The 14,437-nt window shown below is 50.7% G+C and overlaps 2 protein-coding genes across 2 annotated transcripts in view; both read right to left on the minus strand.

Annotated features, from left to right (window-relative positions):
• mdga2a (MAM domain containing glycosylphosphatidylinositol anchor 2a) overlaps positions 1-5,326 on the minus strand; it is a 33,433-nt gene extending 28,107 nt beyond the window's left edge. The window contains exon 1 of the mRNA XM_078089164.1: positions 4,684-5,326. Coding sequence (XP_077945290.1) covers positions 4,684-4,759 — 76 coding nt within the window. The 5' untranslated portion in view covers positions 4,760-5,326. The remainder of the gene's footprint in view (positions 1-4,683) is intronic.
• Positions 5,327-10,267: 4,941 nt separating this feature from the next.
• LOC120815151 (amino acid transporter heavy chain SLC3A2) lies at positions 10,268-13,456 on the minus strand. Its single transcript, XM_040170159.2, has 8 exons — positions 12,648-13,456; positions 12,234-12,424; positions 11,879-12,052; positions 11,691-11,788; positions 11,372-11,514; positions 10,974-11,289; positions 10,839-10,898; positions 10,268-10,695 (listed from the first exon to the last, which is right to left on the minus strand). The coding sequence occupies exons 1-8, from the start codon at positions 13,025-13,027 to the stop codon at positions 10,360-10,362; spliced, it is 1,698 nt and encodes a 565-aa protein (XP_040026093.2). The 5' UTR covers positions 13,028-13,456; the 3' UTR covers positions 10,268-10,359.
• Between the last annotated feature and the right edge of the window lie 981 nt (positions 13,457-14,437).

Consider the following 14,437-nt stretch of genomic DNA (forward strand, 5'->3'; position numbering starts at 1 on the left):
TCTGTGTGTGTGAGTGTGTGTGTGTGTTATTTGAAGTCCTGCAGCTCTCGGTTATGTTTTGTCTCCATAAATCGTCCAATCAGATCGATCCGTTGAGGCTGACCTCAGAGCAGTTTTTAGGTGAAAGCTGATCTGATTCTGAGAGACGTCTTTTATTTAAACCCAGAGCAGGAAAACACACGGGAGCTAAATATTAAAACCACTGATCTCAGGTCTGATTCCTCTCAGCTTTATTCATCTCTCTCTCTCCCTGTGTTACGTAAGCTCTCTCGCTCTATTTCTGGAGCTCAGGGTTTCTCACAGGAAGCTGCCGAGTCAGTCGGCCGGCTAAAAATAACAGCCGACGCCTGATTGGCCGAGACTCCGCTGCATCTGCATACGCAATGAGAAAGGAGGGGGGGGGGGCATTATCTACGTCACAGGGCAGTTCAGTGGCCGCTGTCCCTGATTGGTCGCTTACGTGATGAGGTCATCCGCCAAGGGTTCAAGAGGCCCTCAAGCTTCAGAGGTTCTCCACGAGTTCTTCACAGTTTCACTGGTTCCGTAAGAGATGTTAAGGCATCCTTTAGGAGTTCGAGGGCCTTAAGGGGGTTCTTGTGATCTTTGAAGACGCCTTTGTTTAGTTTTTACTGTTGTCAACATTAAGGTGGTTCAGTCTGTAAAGAAAGAACATCCAGACGACAACGAGCTGTTGTTCTTTAAAGGAAATCAGCGCATCACGTGTTAACGCTGCATTCTGTGTAGTGACCAGCAGGGGGCGACTCCTCTGCTCCCATAGACGTCTATGAGGAAATGACAGAAGTTAAATCCCATCCTGAACGCAGCAGCCGAGGGAGGACGTGAGGAGGTGGAGGAGGAGGTGGAGGAGAGGATCATACTCCAGCTCCCTGTGAAACATCTGAGCTGTGAGAGGATTATGAAGCAGGAAATAAGCGTGTTGATGCCTGAGCAGAGGACGTGTGAGCTCACTGGTCTTCACTGCTAGCAACCTAATAAAAGATCCATAACTCAATCAGCACGGGGGGGGGGGGGGTCTCAGGAGAGTGTGTGGCTTGTTGGGGTGTCCTGATTGCCTCCACTTGTCTCCTCCATCATGTCTGCAGGTGGATGTAAGCTGAGCTCTCAGAACGACAGCTTACATAAGCAAACTGTACTATTATTCTCCCAACATGGCCTTAATCCTCAGAGGATGTGTGTGTGTGTGTGTGAGTGTGAGTGTGTGTGTGTGTGTGAGTGTGTGAGTGTGTGTGTGTGTGTGTGTGTGTGTGTGTGTGTGTGTCTCCCCAAGGTGATGAGCTGTGATGCTGCTGCTGTTAACTTCTCCTCCACTTTGATCTGTAACATAAACCCTCAGTTCCTCCTCACAGGCAACACGTTAGTGTGCATCATCTATGTTATTCCGTATCTATGTTGCTACGCATCTATCCTGCTCCCTTCCCTGGTTTCCTCCCCTCTTCTCCTCCCCTCTTCTCCACAGGGGTTTCATTTCTTCACCCAAATGTTCACTGGAAGAGAAAGAGGCCAGTAGACAACAGAGATGTTCTCTGAGCCGTGAGGTGTCACTCTGCTGTCTCCACCTCTGTGAAGCAGGCAGCGGCAACCAGCAAAACCAACGCACCCAAACACGCTGTGTGACAGCCAGAGGTCAGAGTTCAGACTGTCAGAATGTGTGTTCACTTTGGAGGGAAGTCCCACTCTGACTAGAAAGCAGAGACCAACACGTCGACCTGGCTGGTGGTGTAATGCAGGTGGAGGCTGGTCGGTGTGGTGGTAGTGTAATGCAGGTGGAGGCTGGTCGGGTGTGGTGGTGTAATGCAGGTGGAGGCTGGTCGGTGTGGTGGTGTAATGCAGGTTGAGGCTGGTCGGTGTGGTGGTGTAATGCAGGTGGAGGCTGGTCGGGTGTGGTGGTGTAATGCAGGTGGAGGCTGGTCGGTGTGGTGGTGTAATGCAGGTGGAGGCTGGTCGGTGTGGTGGTGTAATGCAGGTGGAGGCTGGTCGGATGTGGAGGTGGTGTAATGCAGGTGGAGGCTGGTCGGATGTGGAGTTGGTGTAATGCAGGTGGAGGCTGGTCAGTGTGGTGGTGTAATGCAGGTGGAGGCTGGTCGGATGGGGTGGTGGTGTAATGCAGGTGGAGGCTGGTCGGATGTGGAGGTGGTGTAATGCAGGTGGAGGCTGGTCGGATGGGGAGGTGGTGTAATGCAGGTGGAGGCTGGTCGGATTGGGAGGTGGTGTAATGCTGGTGGAGGCTGGTCAGTGTGGTGGTGTAATGCAGGTGGAGGCTGGTCGGATGGGGTGGTGGTGTAATGCCGGTGGAGGCTGGTCGGATGGGGAGGTGGTGTAATGCAGATGGAGGCTGGTCGGATGGGGAGGTGGTGTAATGCAGGTGGAGGCTGGTCGGTGTGGTGGTGTAATGCAGGTGGAGGCTGGTCGGTGTGGTGGTGTAATGCAGGTGGAGGCTGGTCGGATGGGGTGGTGGTGTAATGCAGGTGGAGGCTGGTCGGATGTGGAGGTGGTGTAATGCAGGTGGAGGCTGGTCGGATGGGGAGGTGGTGTAATGCAGGTGGAGGCTGGTCGGATTGGGAGGTGGTGTAATGCTGGTGGAGGCTGGTCAGTGTGGTGGTGTAATGCAGGTGGAGGCTGGTCGGATGGGGTGGTGGTGTAATGCCGGTGGAGGCTGGTCGGATGGGGAGGTGGTGTAATGCAGATGGAGGCTGGTCGGATGGGGAGGTGGTGTAATGCAGGTGGAGGCTGGTCGGTGTGGTGGTGTAATGCAGGTGGAGGCTGGTCGGATGGGGAGGTGGTGTAATGCAGGTGGAGGCTGGTCGGATGGGGAGGTGGTGTAATGCAGGTGGAGGCTGGTCGGATGGGGAGGTGGTGTAATGCAGGTGGAGGCTGGTCGGTGTGGTGGTGGTGTAATGCAGGTGGAGGCTGGTCGGTGTGGTGGTGGTGTAATGCAGGTGGAGGCTGGTCGGTGTGGTGGTGTAATGCAGGTGGAGGCTGGTCGGTGTGGTGGTGGTGTAATGCAGGTGGAGGCTGGTCGGTGTGGTGGTGGTGTAATGCAGGTGGAGGCTGGTCGGTGTGGTGGTGGTGTAATGCAGGTGGAGGCTGGTCGGATGGGGAGGTGGTGTAATGCAGGTGGAGGCTGGTCGGATGGGGAGGTGGTGTAATGCAGGTGGAGGCTGGTCGGTGTGGTGGTGTAATGCAGGTGGAGGCTGGTCGGATGGGGAGGTGGTGTAATGCAGGTGGAGGCTGGTCGGATGGGGAGGTGGTGTAATGCAGGTGGAGGCTGGTCGGATGGGGAGGTGGTGTAATGCAGGTGGAGGCTGGTCGGATGGGGAGGTGGTGTAATGCAGGTGGAGGCTGGTCGGTGTGGTGGTGGTGTAATGCAGGTGGAGGCTGGTCGGTGTGGTGGTGGTGTAATGCAGGTGGAGGCTGGTCGGGTGGGGTTGACACAGAGCAGCAGAGTGTGACCTTTTCCTTCCACATGGAGTAAATGGGGCAGAAAATGGGTCCATATGCTGTGAAATCCCATCAGCATCACAACGGACCGACAACAACAACAACACACAGATGCTGGTTTATTGTTACCACGTATGCTACCACATGTGTTACATGTGTGTGTTATCATGTTACATGTTACATGTGTGTTCAGATCTTAGGGTCCAAAGCTTGCTGTTATCTCACGCAGCAGACCAACGGATGCTGCATCCTAATCCCTTCTCTCCTTCCCTCCTTCCCTCCAAACAGGAAGAGGGATTCTCAGTAAGAGTCCCCTGAGTTGAAGTAACAGTGTGTGATGTAATACGCCTCCTGCTTTGCTAATCTGCCACATTTGAGATTACAGATAATCTGACATGTGACGTCGCACAGGAAGCAGGCTCTTATTTTGACAGGCAGTCGGAGTGAGGAAGCGGCGATGGACTCGGCGCTTCTCCTCAGATTTATTATTTAAATCATGAACTTTATATTTAACATTTCAGCCCGAGTCCTAAGGAGGACAAAAGACGGGACTCTCCAAATGTCACCGCGGTGACGCCATGAAGACGGACAGCAATGAACTCAGATTAAACCAAATGTAATATCACCTTTAAATGAAATGATTACCTTATTTTCCTGCAGAAGTATTGAAGGGTTCTGTCCTGTTTAAGGCTCCATTGAGTAAAGTACGAGAGGGACACACTCATCCAGGCCACGAGGGACAGAAAGGACATTAGAGACACTGACGAAATTAGAGACACTGAGGACATTAAAGATACTGAGGACATAAGGGACATTAGAGAGACACCAAGGAGGCTACTGCACCAGAGCAGTACTACCTCACAATATAAATAAGAGTCCCACAGAGACCCAGTGGACCTGCAGAGACAGCGAGTCCCACAGAGACCCAGTGGACCTGCAGAGACAGCGAGTCCCACAGAGACCCAGTGGACCTGCAGAGACAGCGAGTCCTGAATGAAGCCATTAAAGCAGATTGAGATGAACCTTAACGGGTGTGTGTTTGTGTGTAGTGTACTTGTTGTGTCTCCAGGATAGACTGAACGAGCAACACACACACACACACACACACACACACACACACACACACACACACACACACACACACACACACACACACACACACACAACCTGAATCCCTCGCAAGGTCAAGTCATCCACCATGCAGCCGTGTGAGTGACGTCTCACCGTACACGCCCTGGCCGTGCGCGCCCTGCAGGAAGCCGGTGAACAGCCACAGGAGAGCGACCGCTGCACCCATCATCACATCCTCCTCGCGCCGCCTCGCTGCGTCTCTCCCCCCGGGGGATGAGCGGGTCACACCGGCTCCCCGCCGCCGGGCGGCGCGTCCCTCCGCACAGGTTTCGGGAACGGAGACCCGGTTCACATCCACAATTCCGAGCGTGTCCCCCCAAAGCTACCGTCCCCCCCTCCCTCCCCCCCTCTCTACCCCAAACGACCCGGTCAGATGCGGCAGGAAGGTCCGGCTCCGCTCATCCCGGAGCGAACGTCCGCCGCAGACCGTCAGCGCCGTCGGTCCGCGGAGGCCGAGCGGGCGGCTCAGCCGCGTCTCCTTGGTGGTGACATTGTGCGGGAAGTGAGAATCGTTACGCCGGTGCGACCGAATGCTCGGCCCGGTATTACGCTCACAGGTCCCCGCTGCCCCTCCGCCGAGTCCACCGGGATCCTTGTCCGTGGGTCGGTACCGGAGCTACGTCCATCATCCCGGGGAGAAGCGGTACCCGCGTCCTCGCCCCCCGCTGTCGGCGGCGCGTCGTGCTCCGTGCGCGGCGGGAGAGTCAGAGGAGAGACGGACGGTCCGCGCGACTCCTCGGTGCGCTTTGCCGGTGAGAGACGTCACCGAGAGAAGCGAGCGGCACAGCAGGGGGCTGCTTCCGGAAACACGTTTTTCAAAATAAAAACAGACCATTTTTGTATCGCTTTAAAGGGATTGTTCAACACTATTTAATAAACATGAATAATAATAATAATATAGTGAGGCCCAACCTGCGGTATGTTAAACCTAAATATTGTTTCCGTTACAAACAAAAGAAATTGGTTATTTTCATTTACTGTAACAGCAGATGACAATAAAACACTTCACGGTTAGAAGCTCACAGCTGTCACGAAGGCCAAACCGACCCCCGGAACTTGTTATTTGTTTCTCTTTATTGATTGTATTTTTTATTTTTCACTTAATGAACCGGTTTTGCCGGATGGGGGGAGATAAATGAGCCAAACGTAAAAAATAATCAATAGGTAAAGAAGAAACGGTTAACAAGAAATGTTCTCAAATTGTCATGTGACAAGGTTTGAGAAAGCCAGTCCAATACAGGTGCGGTGTGATCGATTTATTTAAGTCTTTGGTTAAACATTCAGGATTTGACATACCTTTATTTTGACGATCTGTTTCCGGTTCAGGTGTTAATTGCCGCCCGTTTATGTCAAGCGAAACGTCACGAGCCGCTGGTTTAAAGAGTACAAATCGTCGTAGAGAAGAGATTTTTAGAAAATCTTTATTTTACATAAAACCAAGTAGACAATATTGCAGGTATATAATATAACATGTATATATATTAGATTAAATATAATATAATCCATTGGTCGATCTGGATCCGCCCCCCCCCCCCCCCCTCAGTCCCGGTAACGCGTTACAAAGTAATGCTGTAATTCCACTACTTTATGCGGTAACGAGCATGTAACAAAAGTATTTATTGAAATCAAGTAACTGTTACAATTACTGAATGTAAATGAGTTGGTGACTCGCGTTACTCTTAAATCGTAAGTAAGTATCTGCCTTTCAGCACAACGTGGTATGAGCCACCAAACGTTGTGTGTCTCATTTCAGTGCCTAGAGAAGAAAATAGTCCCTGTACGTGCGCGCGAACACCGCCTCATTCATTCACACGGCTCAACACGTCCACCTTAATTGTCCGGTCGCACGAAAACGATCTTTTGTGCGACTTCCGGCCTTTTTTCGCCACCGAGCTAAAGACTGAAACGTCAACTGATGTTTCGCCAAATGGAACGTGTTACTTTGAGTGCGCAGTGATACGGAACGCTCGGGTCAACGTGAACCGGTACGGTACGTTACCCATGAATAAGGCACCACGTGACTCACTCTCAACCAATCACAACGCTGGATTTCACCCCCCGCGTTGTAAATGAAGAGCATTAAAGCGCGTCGTGGCGACAGCGCGGATAGAATGAGCTTTCTCTCCCTGGAGTGTGGACGTTACTTTTCGCTCGTCGTAATTAAAGACACAAATGCAGTGGTGAGTTGTGAGTGATGAGCAGCTGCAAAGACGCGACGCGCGTGTTACGAAGCACCTGTTGACCCCCGAGCAGGGCGGGACGTCCCAGGCCTGCAGAGCTGGACTCACCGATGACGTGCGTCCTCTGTCCACGTCTCAGACACTCATTTTGCATTAAGTATTAAAGGGACTTTTTTACTTCTGTTTGATTTGAAGGCCTGTTGATTACAATAAATAGGTCAAAAAACATGTTTTGTGTTTGACTGTTCAGAACTGTTCATATTCATTACATTTAAAAAGCAGACACACAAGTAACTTCAAACCTACTTTCCCTAGAAACTACTTTGATACATACTTACTTAACAGTAACTGGTAAGTAAGTTAATTACCTTTTAAAGAAGTAACTATCTAAGTAACCTGTCCATCACTGGTTGGTCCATCGATCCTCCTTCTGACGGACGAGAGGCTCCATGTTGTTTTATATTGATTTGTTTTGCCGCGCTGTTGTTTATTTGTGCAGCACATTTCAACAACAATGATGCAAAGTGCTTCACATAAAACCATCCAAACGTAAAGCGAGGAGATTTATAAACAGCTAAGAACATTAATAAAGTGAAACATAAAAGGAAAACAAAGGCTGGGACGAGGAGACGAGGTCAGTGCACAAAGCCTCTGGTGAGCGCGGCCAAGCTTCCACACGGAGGGCGAACCCATCTGGTGAAGACTGCTGCTGCTGCTATGAGGCTTCCTGAGGTGTGACAGCAGGTAGACAGCAGGCTCCGCCCACTGCTCACCAGAACACGCCTCTGAGACCATGACGGACACGACATGTCCCGTGTTGGTTACTTGTCTAGTTGTCTGAATCTTACCAGCAGAATTGATTGGCAGGTCCAGGTGACTTGGAGCTCAGCGGCCGCCGACACCGGAGGGCTTGTTAGCTTGTCGACGGGGGCAAATAAGGCGCGTGACGTGAAGACGGACTGTCTTTATAACTTCACAGTTTACAAAGTGTCTTTATGTCACAGTGGACCTGGAGATTCGTTCTGCGCCTTCCAGCGCTCTTCTCTGGCCAGCGGCGTTTCTCCTCGGAGATCTTCGGTCTGGACATTTGTGTGCAAGGAGAGTGAACTCACAGAAAACACAGAAATGATCAGGCAGTGCAGCGTCAGTCACAACAACCGCGGAAATGTTTCGACCTTTGCTGATGATTAGGTCGAGAGTGTTAGCCTGATGTTAGCCAGATGTTCTGCAGTCTGTTGTGGCTGGTGCTCTGTGCGTCCTGCTGACAGGAGCATCCTGGACACGAGGTGGAAACTGGACCAGGGACCCGGAGAACCTCCAAACGGAGGATCCAGAAACAGGAAAACATGCAATGAAAGCGAACAACACGTGCACATCACCTGTGCTGAATCCCCGTTTCATTGAACCTCATCATTAACTCACCTGTTCCCTCCACGTGGATCCTTCTGCGTCGCTCCTTTTCTCTGGATATTCCACATTTCCTCACACTCGCTGTATATACGTGGTAACAGGATTACACCGAGGATCATTTCTAGCTTCTAAAACAATGAAAAAAAGCAGAAAAACAAGTTTGGGATTCAAGCAGAGAACACGTGATAAGAACACGTGATAAGAACACGTGATAAGAACACGTGATAATGTTCAGTGTTGTAGACTGCGTGTTATTAGATATTATTTAGTACATTAGCATGTGCGATTCATATTTCAATTATTTTATCTAACCCAATTTATAGTGATTTAACTACGTGTATTTATACTCACTGCGTGTATTTATACTCACTACGTGTATTTATACTCACTCCGTGTATTTATACTCACTACGTGTATTTATACTCACTGCGTGTATTTATACTCACTACGTGTATTTATACTCACTGCGTGTATTTATAGTCACTACATGTATTTATACTCACTGCGTGTATTTATACTCACTACGTGTATTTATACTCACTACGTGTATTTATACTCACTGCGTGTATTTATACTCACTACGTGTATTTATACTCACTGCGTGTATTTATACTCACTACATGTATTTATACTCACTGTGTGTATTTATACTCACTGCGTGTATTTATACTCACTGTGTGTATTTATACTCACTACGTGTATTTATACTCACTGCGTGTATTTATACTCACTGCGTGTATTTATACTCACTGTGTGTATTTATACTCACTACGTGTATTTATACTCACTGCGTGTATTTATACTCACTGCGTGTATTTATACTCGTTCTACCATAATTCACGTTTTATTAATGCACATGACTAATTCAGCTTCTTTCGGGGAGTTTTTTTGTGCTTTCTCCCCTATCAGGTCTCCGTAGATCGTGGTTCCTTCTGGACCCTGGTCCTGACACCTGCCGTGGCCCTGCTGACGCCTGCTGCTGCCATCATCATCATCATCATCATCATCATCATCATTGTTTTAGATATTAATCATATTACTGGACTCGTAAACCAACATGACCCTCTCCTAAAGTCTCTGTGCTCTCCCTCCCCACAGGCTTCTGTGGATGGTGGTTCTATCTGATGGTGGTTCTATGTGACGGTGGTTCTATCTGACGGTGGTTCTATCTGATGGTGGTTCTATCTGACGGTGGTTCTATGTGACGGTGGTTCTATGTGACGGTGGTTCTATCTGATGGTGGTTCTATCTGATGGTGGTTCTATGTGGTGGTGGTTCTATGTGATGGTGGTTCTATCTGACGGTGGTTCTATGTGATGGTGGTTCTATGTGATGGTGGTTCTATCTGATGGTGGTTCTATCTGATGGTGGTTCTATGTGACGGTGGTTCTATGTGATGGTGGTTCTATGTGATGGTGGTTCTATGTGATGGTGGTTCTATCTGATGGTGGTTCTATGTGATGGTGGTTCTATGTGATGGTGGTTCTATCTGATGGTGGTTCTATGTGACGGTGGTTCTATGTGATGGTGGTTCTATGTGATGGTGGTTCTATGTGATGGTGGTTCTATGTGATGGTGGTTCTATCTGATGGTGGTTCTATCTGATGGTGGTCCCTGCAGTGGTCCTGCTGTGCGTCTGGTTTACTACTCACAGTTACTTGAATCATTCTGTCATATAGTCTCATGTATGATACATTGTTCATTCTGTCCTCATGACATCATTGTAGTCGTCCATCAGGAGACGGATCCTCCTCTGACGTTCTCACTGAGGTTTTTTCCCTTTTTTCCCTCTTGGACGGGTTTTTTTCATTTTTTGGGGAGTTGTTCCTGTGCTGATGGAGGGTTTCGGGACAGAGGATGTTGTATGTGTACAGACTGTAAAGCCCTCTGAGGCTAATTTGTTATTTGCGATTTTGGGCTATACAAAATAAAATGACTTGACTTGACTACTCACTGCGTGTATTTATACTCACTACGTGTATTTATACTCACTACGTGTATTTATACTCACTGCGTGTATTTATACTCACTGCGTGTATTTATACTCACTACGTTACGGTTCATGAACAAAGACACAAGACTTTTGATGCTTTTCATCGTTTGTATTGTTGTTTGTTTACAGAATCAGAGACCACACCCCCCCCCCCCCTTGGTATTGGTCCCTGAAGCGTGGCTCCTCCTACCCGGCGTAGGGAAACCTGAGGAGCGCGGCCTGTCCGGGGCCGAGCCGCAGCTCCGTCAGGTCCACCACGCCTCCGCTGCCGTCGGTGCGAAGCACCACCTCCGCCTTCCGGGGCAGCGCCGCACCGCCCAGCTGCAGCCGCGCCTCCTGCCCCGCCCAGTTGAAGGCGGCCACGTAGCGCTCGCTCTGATCCCAGGTACGCAGGTACGCCAGAGAGGAGGAGGAGTTAGAGAGGAGCAGGAAGTCCCCAAACAGCAGGGAGCGCTCCTTTGCCCGGAGCTCGCTGGCAGCGCTGAAGAAGCGGAGGCAGGACAGACGCTCCGCCCGCTCCTCCTGGAAGAGACGTAGTAATACTGCTGTACTAGTACTCCATAAATGCTAGTACTATAGCTATAGCATTTCGACTATTTGTACTTCCCCTACTTGTACTCTTGCAGTACCAGTACTTGTACTCCTTGTACTTTGGTTTATTTTACCTTCAAAGTCCCATTCAGCTCCTCGTCAGAGTCCCAAAGCATTTTGGGAAACGCGTTGTCCTTTAAGACAAAAGGCGATAATAAACAATCACATCAGTGACCACAAGGACTCCTCCGCCACCACCTCGTCCTCACCTCGTCCCTCAGGCCAATCTCGTCCCCGTAGTTGAAGACGGGCGTCCCCGGCAGCGTCAGCAGCAGCAGCTGGTGCAGCTTAACAAGCGCCGGCCCCCCCAGCGAGGCCAGGTGACCCCCGGCCCGTCCCGCCAGGCGCCAGGCCAGCCCGAGCTGGCTGTGGGACGAGTACAGCAGCTGGACGGACTCCGCGAGCTCTGCGGCGTCCCTCCCGCCGGCCCGGAGGACTCCGGAGACCAGCAGGTCCACGCCGGTGGAGTTGAGGAGGACAGAGACGTCCTCGGCCGCGGAACGCTCGGTGACGCCAATCAGGACTCTGGAGGGACAAGGGACAAGCGTTACCAGAGGACTCGGGCGTCCTAAAGGTCCCGGTGGACTCAGGTGTCACAGACTATGACCTCTTGTTGGGACTCTCCTCCGTCCCGTTGTGGACGATGGCTCGGATGTCTGTCCACAGAGACGGCGCCATGGCGGCCACTCGCTCCACCCCCGACAGCTGCACGCCGTCCACGCCTTGCTTCATCCAGAAGACCAGAGCGGACTGAGGACAGGGGGACGGAAGAGTTCAAAGACCGGGTCACAGATTCCGGTTTCACTTCTGTTCAGGGGACGAAGAGGCTCAACTACATTTCCCATGATGCTCGGGGGGACGTAAACAGGGAGTGTAATAGTGAGCTAGCCAATGTGTCTCTCAGCCTGTCTCGCTGTGTCTCTCACCTTCAGCCTCTCAGCCACGTTGGTCACGCTGGTGTTGGAGAACCAGGGTCCAGATGAGCCCCGGTAGTTCGGAGTCAGATCCAGAACCACGGAAATCCCTGCAGAGACGTCGTGAGGTAATAACGTGACGATTAGAACGACGGCGTGTCGGCGGTCAAACATCCGGTACTAAACGTGGCGTTCGTCACCCTTCTTATGCGCCGCGTGGACCAGGTCTTTGAACTGGTCCAAGGTTCCAGACTCAGAGGAGACCTCCTCAAACCTCAGACCCAACGCGTCATCTGCTGGAGCCACGTGGATCGGACCAATCAGCAGACCTTTGACCTTCATCTGAGACAGACGGCCCACCTTCTGCTCCACACCTGAGGGGGGACGGAGGAGGAGACGGAGAAGAAGAGGACGAGGAGGAGGAGGAGAAAGGAGAGGCGGGTTAGGAGGAGTAATCGAACCTCAGTGAGGAAAAGAGGAGGAGCGAGTTCCCACCTCGCTTCTCCTCTTCATGAATAACGAATATCGATGTAATATAAATATAAATGTCGTCACCCTTCAGGTCCATCGGGGCGCTGAAGACCTTAATGTCACCGATCTGGTACATCGGCCCCTCGTTCCACCAGCTGGAGGACGGAAGGTCTCTGCAGCGAGGAGCCTGCAGGACGATGAGGACGGCTCCACCCAACATCCCCAACCAGCCCAACCAGAACACCACCAGCAAAGACCAGCGCGTCCTCACCCAGCTGGGGAGACAGGGGGGAGACGGGGGAGGAGGACAAGTCAGGGTGGGGGAGAGAAAAGGTGCAGGAGCGGAGTGGTGAGAGGAGCAGCAGGACGGAGACAAGGACACCAGGAGGGAGAGACCAGGAGACAGGCACGAGGACACATGGAGGAGGACGAGGGGACATCAGACATGTTGAGACATTAAACTATTATACAATGGTGTGTGTGTCGAGGCCTCCTCACCCCGGAGTCCCCGCCACCCTCAGCAGCTCCTCCTTGTTCAGTCCGGTGAATTTCACCACCTTCTCCTCCACCTCCTCCTCCTCCTCCTCGTCGGGGATCTTCAGCTTCACGGAGCCGTTCTTCTCCTCCGCAGACGGCGCGTCCTCCGCCCGCTCCGCTCCTCCGGTCATCGGCTGTTTCTCCTGCTCCTCCTGGTCCAGATCCGCCTCGCTCACATCGGCCTCGGTCGCATCCGCATCGGCGGGGACCGGGACCGGGACCGGGACCGGGACCGGGACCGGGACCGGGGCCGGGGCCGGGCCGGGAGCCGGGGCCTCCTTCGGATCCGCATCTTTGGTCTCAGCATCCTTCAGGTCCACGTCGGTCTCCTCCGTGTTCATACCGGCGATGATCCGGTACCGATCCGGATGTGAGAATCACACAGCGGCTTAGCGTCAGAGGTGAGGGCGAGGTTCTCTGTCTGTCTCTCTGTCTGTCTGTCTGTCTCTCTGTCTCTCTGTCTGTCTGTCTCTCTGTCTGTCTCGCTCTCTGTCTCTCTGTCTGTCTGTCTGAAAGGCTGCAGCAAATGATGCCTTCACTGCGGTTGGAAACACGGGAACTTCGGCTCTCCTCTCGCGTGTTCTATAGGTTGTTGTTGTTGTTGTTGTTTATTGTTGCATATTCAGATAGAACACAGATATGAGTCGCGTGTTACACATCACTACACACTCGCCTTAGAGAACCTGAATACGCAACAATAATCATAATAATAATAATGATAATAATCATTATGCTGCGTCCGCCAGCTGGCCAGATGTTGACACTGCAGGAGATCAGAGAGCAGCACGTGTGACGCTTCACAACAGCATGAAGCAGAGAAAAGGTGGAGAACCACATCAGACCAAAGACACCATCAGCCCCCACCTGTGACGTAGATGTACTGTCATAGTAGTAGAGTACTAGTACTAGTACTACATCTTGTTCATTGCAACGAGACAAAGGAGTCAACATTAAATAACTCGTTTCATGTTTTTCACATGTCTGTTATTTCATATCCCACCGTCTGCGTTTGTTGCTGACACACATCTTACGTTTGAATGTTTAATGTTAATTGGTGTTCTAGTGTTTGTTCTTTTGTACTTCCTGTAATAAAAGGTCTTTGATTGAAGAACTGAGGAAAACATCTGATTCATATTTCTGAGCTTTTCACAGAGATACAATGCTAGTATACATACATACAGTGTGTAGCATGTGTACTACCTCACACACCAGAAACAAACCCCTACAACCTGTGCAACTAATTATTTACTAACTAAGTTAAAACCTCTTTAAACCCGCCCACTTTTCAGCTGCTCAGAATTTGCATTGACATTTATACCCATGTGTATCTCTGCAACGTAAGGGCTATTTGAATCATTTGTGTGATGGAATAGAAGGGAACACCTACAGGAGGGATTCAGATGTGTGAATATTAGTGTCTGTTACTGGTTACCAATAAATGAAAATGACAAACAGCAGAAATAATAAAAGTTTCAGGTTTTCCAAAAGAAAAAACCCTTGCAGGATGTTCACCACTTTGGAATCACGCAATTGAAGCTTTAAACTTCTCATAGCTCCGTACATGGACATTCTCTCTGCAAAGTCTGGCTTGGATTAAGTGAAGCAGAAGAAAATTAGTTTGTAGTTTGTAGCATTCACAGTTCAGACAAGGTCTCCGCATGTTGGCACATCTGTGCCGTTTGTATTTCCTCATGTACCAAATGATATATTTCCCTTGCACATCGCTTATGGTGTTCAATACATCCAAATAC

Source organism: Gasterosteus aculeatus, chromosome 15 (assembly GCF_964276395.1).
Source record: "Gasterosteus aculeatus chromosome 15, fGasAcu3.hap1.1, whole genome shotgun sequence".
NCBI lineage: Eukaryota > Metazoa > Chordata > Actinopteri > Perciformes > Gasterosteidae > Gasterosteus > Gasterosteus aculeatus.